The following is an 11217-nucleotide window of genomic DNA, read 5'->3' on the forward strand; positions in this document are numbered from 1 at the left end:
GGTGGAGGCCAGGTTCAACCACTGCAGAGCAAAATCCAGACCATCATGGACTAGGCTGTTCCAACCACCCAGACTCAGGTGAGAGCCTTCTTAGGCCTGACTGGGTACTATAGGAGATTTGTCAAGGGGTATGAATCAATAGTGACACCCCTGAATGACTTAACTTTTAAGAAAATGCCTAAAAAGGTTCAGTGGCCAGCTAGTTGTCAAACGGCATTTGATGACCTGAAGCAGGCCATGTGCACTGCTCCCATTCTGCAGAGCCCTGATTACTCCTAGAAGTTCATTGTCCAAACAGATGCATCTGAATTGGGGGTAGGGGCTGTACTGTCACAATTGAATGAGGAAGGTCAGGATCAGCCAGTAGCTTTCATAAGCAGAAGGCTGACCCCTAGAGAGAAACGTTGGTCAGCCATTGAGAGGGAGGCCTTTGCTGTGGTTTGGGCTCAGAAGAAGTTGAGGCCATACTTGTTTGATACTCACTTCCTTGTTCAGACAGACCATAAGCCCCTCTTATGGCTAAAACAAATGAAGGGTGAAAACCCCAAACTGCTTAGGTGGTCCATTTCCCTACAGGGGATGGACTTTACAGTGGAACATAGACCTGGGAGTACCCATGCCAATGCAGATGGACTCTCTAGGTAATTCCACTTAGAACATGAAGACTCAACTGGTCAAGGTTAGTTTAATGTCCCTGCGTTTGGGGGGGGGGGGGTTGTGTAGGAGAGTAGGATCTGCTTCACATGGGTACCCCCACTTTTTGCTGGTGTTTCACTGTTTTTCGACCTTAGTCTGGCTGTGGCCCTGCTAATCAGGACCCCAGCCTAGCTGCTTCCTCTCTAAAATGGTTTCCATGTACATTGGGTACATTTCTAATTAGATTCTGGAGTGCCTTATAAGCCCCTAGTATATGGTATACTATGTACCTAGGGCATAGCTACCTCAGAGGCCTACCAGGGGCTGAAGCATGTATTATGCCACCCCTGGGAAGCACCCCAAAATGACACCACAGGTCTGCTACTGCAGCCTGGGTAAGGTGGTGCCTGCACCCCTTACTGTGGTATAGGCTACCTATATAATTACCATTGCACACACATATAAAACCTATAAGTCACTCCTATGGCAGGCCTTAACAATCCTGAAGGCAGAGTGCTTGGTTTTTATGTGAGAGGGTGCCCCTGCATGAGCAAAGCCCCTCTGCAGCGTTCGGAGTACCTCCTCTAATGCTGTTTGTGGTGCAGCCTGACCATATTCTCTTAAGTATTGTATTGTATTGTATTTTATTCTTGTAGAGCGCTACTGTCACCCAACGGGTATCCTGGCGCTAGACTGAGATGGTGAGAGAAACTTTAAACCGGTCAGGTAGCCGCATGCAGCCTACAAGAGAGGCCGAGGTCGGCCAAAAGATGCAGGATTAGAAGATCAGGAGATCAGGGGCTTCTCCCTAGGGAATAGCCAGGTTTTCAAGCGGTGCCTAAAGTTCATCAAAGAGTTGGCCTGTCTAATAATCAGCGGAAGATCATTCCAGTACCGTGCTGCCACTGTACTAAAGGCCCTGCCCCCCATCCTAGCTTTCTTGACCTTGCCAGAGGTTAGCAGAAAGGCATTTGAAGAGCGCAGCATCCTTTCAGGCTTATACCAGGACACTTTCTCTTGCAGGGAGATCGGGCCGAGGCCGTGTGCCGCTTTATAGGCAATGCATAAGGCTTTGAAGCTAACCCTTTCCTTTATAGGAAGCCAGTGGAGCTCTTGTAGCGCCATTGTGGTTGAAGATCTGCGTTTCTTATTCAGCGCTAGTTTGGCTGCCAGAGACTGGACCCTCTGCAAGCTCTGAAAGATGTAAAGAGGAGCTCCTAGGTACAGAGAGTTGCAGTAGTCCAGCCTGCTCAAGATGATGCTACGTACCACCAAAGGTCTTTTCTCTGCTGGCAAAAGCGGTAGAATCTTTCGTAGGGCTTTCAAGAGCGCAAAGCAGACCCCCACAGTTTTCTTAGCTTGAGAGGCCATTTGAAGATTGTTGTCAAACATAACCCCCAAATTCCGCACCGTAGCCACAGGGAGAATGGGTTCCGCCTCTGGGGTCAGTCTGAGATCATAGGGCATGTCACGTACTCCAGCAGAGGAACAGTAGATCACCTCTGTCTTAAGTGCATTATAACCTCGCGGTAAATGCTAACTTTGGACTGGCTGCACGGAAAAATGTTGTGTTTGGTGTCAAACGCTTTGGAATACTACCCCCCCCCCCCCCGCCAGTTCTGGCGGCGGGGGTAGCATTCCACCCTTCTAGAGGGAGAGACATGTTCAAACTGGTCTACCCACTAAAGACTTTCTAAAGCCCTGGCATCACAAAATGGATGCCACTGCCACGGACACGGGTCTGACCTCCTGCTGCTGACCGAAACTCCGGCAGGGGAGGCCTGGACAATAGGTTTCCTGTCCCAGGGAGGTGTAACCACCTCCCCAGACAGGCAGATGTGTATTGGGGCTGGGCGAGAGCACTCTCTGGTGCTTTGAAGTCCTGCACTGGGGGCACACTTGGTGTCCCTGTGCATAGTCCAGTTCAAACCGGTTGCAGAGGCTACCTGCCCCTGCTCTGGCGCGAAACTGGACAAAGGAAATGGGTGTAACCACCCCTCTTTTCAAACCTTCCCATAGGTGGGTCCCTAGAGTATGTCCAACCCCCAAACTTAGTATAAGTATGGGAACCCAGTCCTTGCGACTTTAGATTACCCTGGACGAAACTCTGCAACATATATCCTGGACCTTTGACTTTCTATTTCGACTAGAAGACTGAAGAAATCTCCCTTGGGGTCAAGGAGTGACTCCCCTGCTTGGCAGGCACCAAAGAAGCAACTGTCCGGTCTGCAACTCTGAAACTCCCGCCGGATGCCGAAGTCTTTGCATCACCAGAGGTGGATTTCCAGACTACCCCGAGGCTACCCTGAGTCCACAGCACAGCTGAGTCCCGTGGCTATCGTGGGTGACGTGGAACCGTGACCCCTGGACACCATAAACTTTTGCCGGTCCATCATCTTCCTGGGCTTCCTCGAAGTTGTGCTTTGGGCTCCGAGTAGCCCCAGCCTTGGGCATCTACAGCACCGAAGATCTCTGGCCTCCACTACACGAGTTCCCCGTGGGCCAGTTTCCAGTGCGACTGCTCGAGGCTCCTTCGCGATCGCTAGCCCGTTGGCTAGTGGGTCCCCATGAAGGCAACTCCTCTTCTGATTGGGCTTTCCTGGTTGCTCCAGATGTGCCCCGACTTACCCTCGCTATGTGAGTCCCCCAGACCTTGCTGGTCTGCACCAACGTCCTTTTTCTATTTTCACGTAACTTGCCATTGCCAAGGCTTGTTGGGTCCAATCTGGTCGCCGACACTGCAGCGCTCGACAGACTTCATGGGACAGCTCGAATCCAGCTCCTGGTCGTCGTCGACTCCTCCTGGACCTCGTGGCTAAAGAGTCAAGACACCCGTCAACTCACCTGAAGCACCCGACATCTGTGGGCATTGGACTGTCGTGCCCCTGGTCACTGGTAAGTGACCCAGACTCTGTCCCCTCAGCTTTCAGGTTCCTTCCATCCTCGATCCAGGCTTGGATCTCTCCGGACACTTCTCATCTTCAAGGCAGCAGCACTTCCAGCTTCCATTGAAAACAGCGACGTGACCCGATACCAAAAGATACCTATGCACCCAGCTTCCTTGGGTGAGGTAACTCGAGTACTCCGGTGCTCCCTTGAGTGTTGGCCCTAGACACCTCTAAGTCCAAAAGTGTTCGCTCGTAGACATCCTCTAAGTGTCCTTAAACTCTTAATTTCCAACCGCGACTTTCCCCATAGAAGTTAACGGCGATTCGTGGTTGTGTTCTCACACTGTACGCGTCCCCCGTGGGTCCCCTGTGTCACTACCTTGGGTGGTTCCTTGTGGTCCAAGCACTTCTACAGGCTCTAGGCCTTGTACCACTTTATTGGTATATGGTTTGGTACGTCCCTAGGGCCCAAATGTGTATTTGTGCTTTTACTGTTGAATACTGACTTGTAACTAAAGTACTTCGAACTCCATCCTCATAAAGAGACTAGAGGGGGGTGTTTTATCTTAAATATATATATTTTAAATATATACCTGGTGTGGTTGTCCTTTCATTTGTTCATTCAAAAGATTATAGGCTGGTAAAACAAGCTGCTTTACATTCCTTCAAGACTTAGCCTGAAGGCTGCTCTCCATAGCTACCACTAGGATAGCTTTTAATAAAGGTTGTCTTTAACCTACCACCATAAGGGGTTGTTTGGACTGATACAAGGTGCCCACTATAACTAGTGGACAGCATATATCAGGCCAACTTCTCACAAGTACCCACCACATTTTCCTCACCTTGTGCCTCTAGTAAGTACCCTGGCCTCTTTCTATGAAATAAATCAAGTGAGGTGTCTGGGACAAAGTCAGGTGAATTTGAGTGTTTGCTTTGCATGCCAAATCCACTCAACGTTTTTATCTACTTAGGCACATTTTTAGGTCCAGCCATCATTTGTATTAAAAGTAATGGTATCACAAAGAATGATTCGAAGTCATGTAAAGGAAATGTCGCATCAGCAATATCTTGTCATTCTCATGCACCATCAGCTAATTTGTAGCCAAAAAGAATAATATCTTCCTCCTGGAACTGTCACACGACATCCTATTTCTCTCTAAATGAGCCATTATGCTTGAGTGATAAACATTTGGGGTTGATGGGTTTACTTACTCAAATGTCTCACCCAAACCATCATGAAATCTACATATTTTAGAATAACAGTTTCTACCTTTTGTTCTAGTTAAGCACCAAACTCCATATATCTGGCTATTAGCCCTTCTACTGGACAGGATGTGTCCTTGTTAATGTCTACATAAATGATCTCACCATCAAACCTAAGGGGGCTCTTCATCCCACCCGTGACGAAATTTTGAATACATCATCGTTGAGTTTCTCATTCCTATCTTCAATACTTTAAAATATATCTCATGCATGGGAAAACGGCCACTACAACGTGACCGTTTCCACGCATAACCATAACCACGCATGCATTACAACGCATGCGTGGTTACAACGAAAAGCCTTTACCACGCATACCTTTACTACGAAATTCATAGTAAAGGCATGTGTGCTAAAGTTAAAAGAAAAAAAAAAGTGTGGGATTAAAAAAGAGGGCTTGGGAGGGCACCCCCAAAATAAAATATTTAAAAAACGCTCCTGTTTCCGTCATTTAAAGAAAGCGGTGTGGAGGCAATTAGCGTCGTTAGAGGAAACGAAAGGACAGTTCCGCTTCCTCTTAGCGACGTGCAACGTCACCAAGGAAGATCGAGGAGAGGTAAGGGGGAATGAGTGGGTGGTGTCGCGCAGGGGTAAATTTAAAGGGTGCATTTTTAGTATGATATCTTTTAACATGAAAATGACATTAACATGCATAATTTAACAACGAAAATCGTAAAAAATGTATGCGTGTAAAAGGCATTTTCGTGGTAAAGTATATGCGTGGTGATGGCATTCGCGTTGTAACGCATGCGTGGTAAAGGCATGTGTTACAACGGAATGCGTTGTAAAGTCATACAACCCTCATGCACAGCCCAAGGGGAACCCCTGAGCCAATGGAAAGTAAAGTGACCACAGCACTAGCTAAACTATCCCCACTCAGGACACATTGAACAATCGGGGATAATGAGAAAATACATGAATGGTGCACAGCTGAACTCCCACACATGTAGGGTAGCAGCAGGACCCATGAAAAAAGATGACTAAAACCTTAATGTCTTGCTCCAAAATCTTAACTTTTTCAAATCTATAACATCTAGTAATTATCATCCCATTTGTTTGCAGTTACCTCACCATCCTAAGAGAAAATATTGGAACTTGATTGCACGGTCTCCCTATAAATTTCTTCCTATTACAAAAATTAGAAGTCATCGTCTTACTAAACTGATTTGCCACCCACCAACAACTCCAATACAATATATTCACTAATGTGTTCCTTCTTTCACTTGCTCATCATCACTGACCTTGTCAACACCACGTTATCTTCAGGTGATAACCCTCACAAACTCAAGCATGCTTTCTGTATCCTATGCTTATTCTGATCTAGAAATCCTCTAACTATTACCTCATCTCGGGTATCTCTGCATTGCAGCCAGACAGCATGGACTCTCTCTTAGACCAATCCAGTACCCATGCAACCTACGTGATCTGTTCTGCAATGAACTTTCCTTCATACATCAAGTAAATGCGACCCCTAAATGTGCACTCATTCTCCTTTGTGTACGGTGAGAAATGTCCCCTCCTCTGCTGTTCCCTTGTTTCTCACAGTGACCATCTCATAACAGAATAACTATAATGCCATCTATGCAGGATTGCCAAAAAGACATTTGCAATCTCTGAAAGTCCCAAAACAGTGCAGCCCCCTTTTATCCTTAATATATAGTGCCCGAGTTGTATATTACCTGCCCTCAAAACACTTCACTGTTTACCTATCAGTATGAAAATCCAGTCCAATGCACTTCATATGGTCACCATGGAATGGCATCACAATGTCCCAGAATGTCTCACAAGGACTATCTAGCTCTAGCAACCCTCAAGAAATTTAACGTCCACAAACCATAACCATCAATCCACTGAACCGTACAGATATTAACCTTTCTATAGCATTTCTATCCACAAACAGGGTTCTACTCTTCAGAGGAGACTCTCTGTGCAACTACGGTTTGAAAAAGACTGTGTTAATTTCTGTGTGACTCTAAGACCCTCCTTATCCACTATGCCCATGCTTAAAGACATCATCATCTTCCACACACTTCCTTATTACTTTAATCCTGATTGATGGCCAACTCGGGTACTTCGGGCCCGATTCACAGAACTAACTTAAGAAAAAATCCTAAACTTATTACCATTTTGGTATTCACAGAAGGCACTTACTCATTTCGGTATTCACAGAAGGCACTTACTCATTTCGGTATTCACAGAAGTTAGGAGTCCTAACTTTAGGACTCCTAAATGCCTTCTGTGAATACCGAAAGCCTTAAAATTAGGATTTTTCTCAGTTTAGTAGTAGTATAGTTAGGACTCCTAACTTTAGGACTCCTAAATGCCTTCTGTGAATACCGAAAATCTTAAAATAAGGATTTTTCTCAATTTAGTAGTAGTAAAGTTAGGACTCCTAACTTTAGGACTCCTAAATGCCTTCTGTGAATACCGAAAGCCTTAAAATTAGGATTTTTCTCAGTTTAGTAGTAGTATAGTTAGGACTCCTAAGTTTAGGACTCCTAAATGCCTTCTGTGAATACCGAAAGTCTTAAAATTAGGATTTTTCTCAATTTAGTAGTAGTAAAGTCAGGACTCCTAACTTTAGGACTCCTAAAGGCCTTCTGTGAATACCGAAAGCCTTAAAATTAGGATTTATCTCAGTTTAGTAGTAGTAAAGTTAGGAGTCCTAACTTTAGGACTCCTAAACTGAGAAAAATCCTAATTTTAAGACTTTCGGTATTCACAGAAGGCATTTAGGAGTCCTAAACTTAGGACTCCTAACTTCTGTGAATACCGAAATGAGTAAGTGTCTTCTGTGAATACCAAAATGAGTAAGTGCCTTCTGTGAATACGAAAATGGTAGTAAGTTTAGGATTTTGTCTTAAGTTAGTTCTGTGAATCGGGCCCTGCATTTCAACTGAACACTTGGGGTCCTATTGAACTATTTTTCTATTGGAGATCCTAAAATTCTGAAGCATATTAGCATCCTGTTTCTCCTTTGTGATCATTAGCCATTGTCTACAGTTAGCTCTCTAAGGCAATGTCCAGTTGTTTTCTACACAATCCAATACAAAAATAGGTCTTCTAAAGATTTTCAGAAATGTTCTTTACATCTTATTTATGGAGTGAAATATCATTATTAAGTATTTTCGGTGTGTCCACTTCAAAACGTAAGTTGTCATCCTTTCTCGCCTCAAGTCTAAAACGCTCTCTTGAAATGTAATATTGCTTTTATTATATGTTTTAGGAATATATGGTTCTTCAGAAAACCTCTAAAGTAGATGTGGATTCTTGTGGAAAGAAATGCAAAGAAAAAATGATTAGTGTTCTTTATGAAGCAGGTACACCAAAAGAACAACCCAGGTACAATTAAGTATTGAAAATGTTAAAATATAAATATATTTTGTGAATACATTTTAACTGGTAGTATAGTATATTTAACGAATTCTCTTGTACTCCACAGATTTCTGGAATTTGTAGTCAAGGAATATTCATCGTTGGATGATCTCCAGAAAGAATTTGAAGCAGTAAAACTTGGACATATTTTTACAGATTTAGTTCTCACCCAGATTAGATGATTTATTCAGAAAATATGATACTCTCACAGTTTCATTTGATTTTTAACTAAAACACATCTTTCTGACTATTGCCAAGGTTGAAAACTCGTCCAAAAATACTGGAAGCTTGGAAGTATCGCAAGCGAGCCTCAAACGTAAACATGTCATTACCTGCAGATAGTCATGGTGCTTTAATAAATGATTTTGAAAACCTACGTACACCCTTTTTGTAACCACCCTCATTCCTAAAACACACTACTCAACACACCCTCTGGGGATTCTGGATTGCTCTTTAAAGAGACCTTCTGATTCCACATGTTATAAAGTATTATAGTATGAGAACCTCTGTCAATATGCAATTACAAGAATTCATTTTTTTTACATTTAAAAATATATATATATATATTATTTTGCGTCCTTAACCAATAGGCCTTTTCCTGCTGATTTGTGCCTTGGAAGTTAAGATACATCTGAGAACCAGATCTTTAATTATGTCCTCTGGCTGTAAAAACCACAACCGCTCCTGTTCTGCAAATCTGTGAGTGATCATCCGTAGAGGGTCCTCGCCGTTTTCACAGTTACCCTAGAAGTATCACAGCGTGGGAAAGATCCTGCCCTTGATTACTTCATCTTTCCTGCCTTCAGACCTGACAATGTTTTCTCTGTCCATTGCTGCATTTAATTACATGGTCAGGTGAGATTTCTCGGTCCATCGCAACTAAAATTGAATGGTCATTTATTAGAACCTTTAATAAATGATGAATGTTAAACTCCACCTCCCCCTGGCTTCTGCGCATTATGCCCCATTGTTTGGTTTCAGCGAGGACTATTTGTACCTCCTCTCCCACTGACTTCTACTCACCCGAAGAGATGCAAAATGAATACAGGTTAGGTAAGTGAGCGTATAATGTCTGAGGAAAGAAAGGCCTGTAAATACACTAGACTGCCCTCTCCATAGAAATGGAGGCCAATGCACGTAGCAACCCTTCACCTTGCATCTTTACTCCAGGGTGCAACCTGAAGACTTCAAACTTCTTGGACTGTGAAAATTGACATGAAAGAGACATGAAATAGTGTCTCTTTACTGACGTTCTCCCACATTTGAAACAAATTTTAATTCAACGAATTTAGTTCAAAAAGAAAATTTTATTGATAGAAATAAAGGTGTCAATACAGAAGTCATAACAATAAATTCATGGCTATACAATACAATAAGTTGCAAAACAGAAAAATGAATCGGACTTATGAATAAAAAGAAAATAGTTAAGACAATAGAAGTGAATCGTAGAAAATAATGAAGTAACAAATAATCTGGGAACGTGTAGGGGGTTCAAGGAGGTTTTAAAACTTCTTGCTGAGATGGTTGTAGCTGGGAACATCGCTTGGCACATGCATCAAGGTATGTGATAACAGGGGACCACAAGTCCAAATGTTTCGCTGCCATATGTATAGTATATACAAAGGAAGTGTCCAATCTGTGATTGTGGCAAACAGCATACCACCATGCCTTATAAGAAATGTTTGTGAAGTCCTTCCAATTAACAGTGATTTGCTGAAAAGCAACCGATATTAACAGATCAATAATTTTAACATTAAATGTAACATTCTCCCAGCAGGGTGAAAGACTCCCCAAGAAAACATGGGTGATAGAAAAAGAAAATGTAGTGCCAAAAATTAGGTTAATTTGAGACCATTCTTGTTTCCGGAAACTATTTAGAATTGGACAGGAAAACAGCATATGGAATAAGTCAGCATGTGGAGGGGAACATGACCAACAAACATCTGAGGCATTCGCAAATCTTTTACTTAAAGCACTCGGTGTAAATAAAAGTCTATTATAAACAAAAAACAGCGTTTGTATTATGTTAGCTGCTCTGGAGGATTTGCGCAGTTTAATCCATAAGTCATTTCACAAACATACAGGCAAAGAAAGCAGAAAATCTCGCTCCCGTGATTCTTCTTTTTTTGATTTCTGCCTGATAGTATCTTTATTTTGTAAATACCTATATAGAGTGGAGGCTTTAGGTTTAGTTTTTAGTAGGGTATGAAATTGTGGAAAGGGTTCCAGGATAGTGGAATCAGTAGGTGTGACAAATAATCGAACATATTTATCCATCACGACATTCTTAAGTAGAGTATATTTATGAATAAATGAGGCAGGTAAATTGAATAGCTGACTAAGTGAGGGAAAAGATAAAAAGTTTGAATGCGAAAATAACTGATGTATCCATACTAAACTCTTATGTCGTCAAGTCTTCCAGTAAAATGGTTTATTACGAATGGTCAAATCTTTTTTGTGCCAGATTGTTGTATTAAGGAAAGAGTCAATAGTACTGGGAGAGGGGGGAGATGTAGAATGCAAAAGTCTAGAGGTCAATTTAATTATGGGAGTGGACAAGGCCTGCGGTTTGCGTGAGAAAGAAAGATATTCAGAAAAAGAGAAGGGGGATAGAAAAAGACGCTCAATTGTGATCCATAAAGGGTAATCCTGGGTAATCCTCTGTAGAATCAAGCAGCCAAAGAGAAGCTTGACGCAGGAGGAATGCTTTCTGATAAGCCTGAAAATCGGGGAAATTGACCCCACCTTCTGTTTTAGGACCAGTCAATTTAAATAGAGACATTCGAGACCTCTTCTCATTCCATAAAAAAGAGGAGAGGATGGAATTGATCCTCTTAAAATATTTAGTAGGGATAGGAACCTGAATGTTAGAGATAGTGTATAAAATTATTAGGTGACAGCATCATCGTTATAGTATCCATGCGACCCCACCAAGAGAAATAGAGGGGATGCCATTTGGCAGCTAGGTCCACAATTTTTTGTATACATTTATTCATGCATAATGTTACCATATCTGATATTGAAGAGGTAACATGTACATCTAGATATTTAATATGAG

General features: G+C 42.7%; 1 protein-coding gene across 3 annotated transcripts in view; it reads left to right on the forward strand.

Moving 5' to 3' along the window:
* The window catches only part of RWDD3 (RWD domain containing 3), a 398702-nt gene extending 390167 nt beyond the window's left edge, over positions 1-8535 (forward strand). For all 3 annotated transcript variants that reach the window (XM_085601850.1, XM_085601849.1, XM_085601851.1), the window contains 2 exons: positions 8011-8126; positions 8227-8535. In XM_085601850.1, coding sequence (XP_085457976.1) covers positions 8011-8126; positions 8227-8341 — 231 coding nt within the window. In that variant the 3' untranslated portion in view covers positions 8342-8535. The remainder of the gene's footprint in view (positions 1-8010; positions 8127-8226) is intronic.
* The last annotated feature ends 2682 nt before the right edge of the window (positions 8536-11217 follow it).

Source organism: Triturus cristatus, chromosome 4_2 (assembly GCF_964204655.1).
Source record: "Triturus cristatus chromosome 4_2, aTriCri1.1, whole genome shotgun sequence".
NCBI classification, from domain to species: domain Eukaryota; kingdom Metazoa; phylum Chordata; class Amphibia; order Caudata; family Salamandridae; genus Triturus; species Triturus cristatus.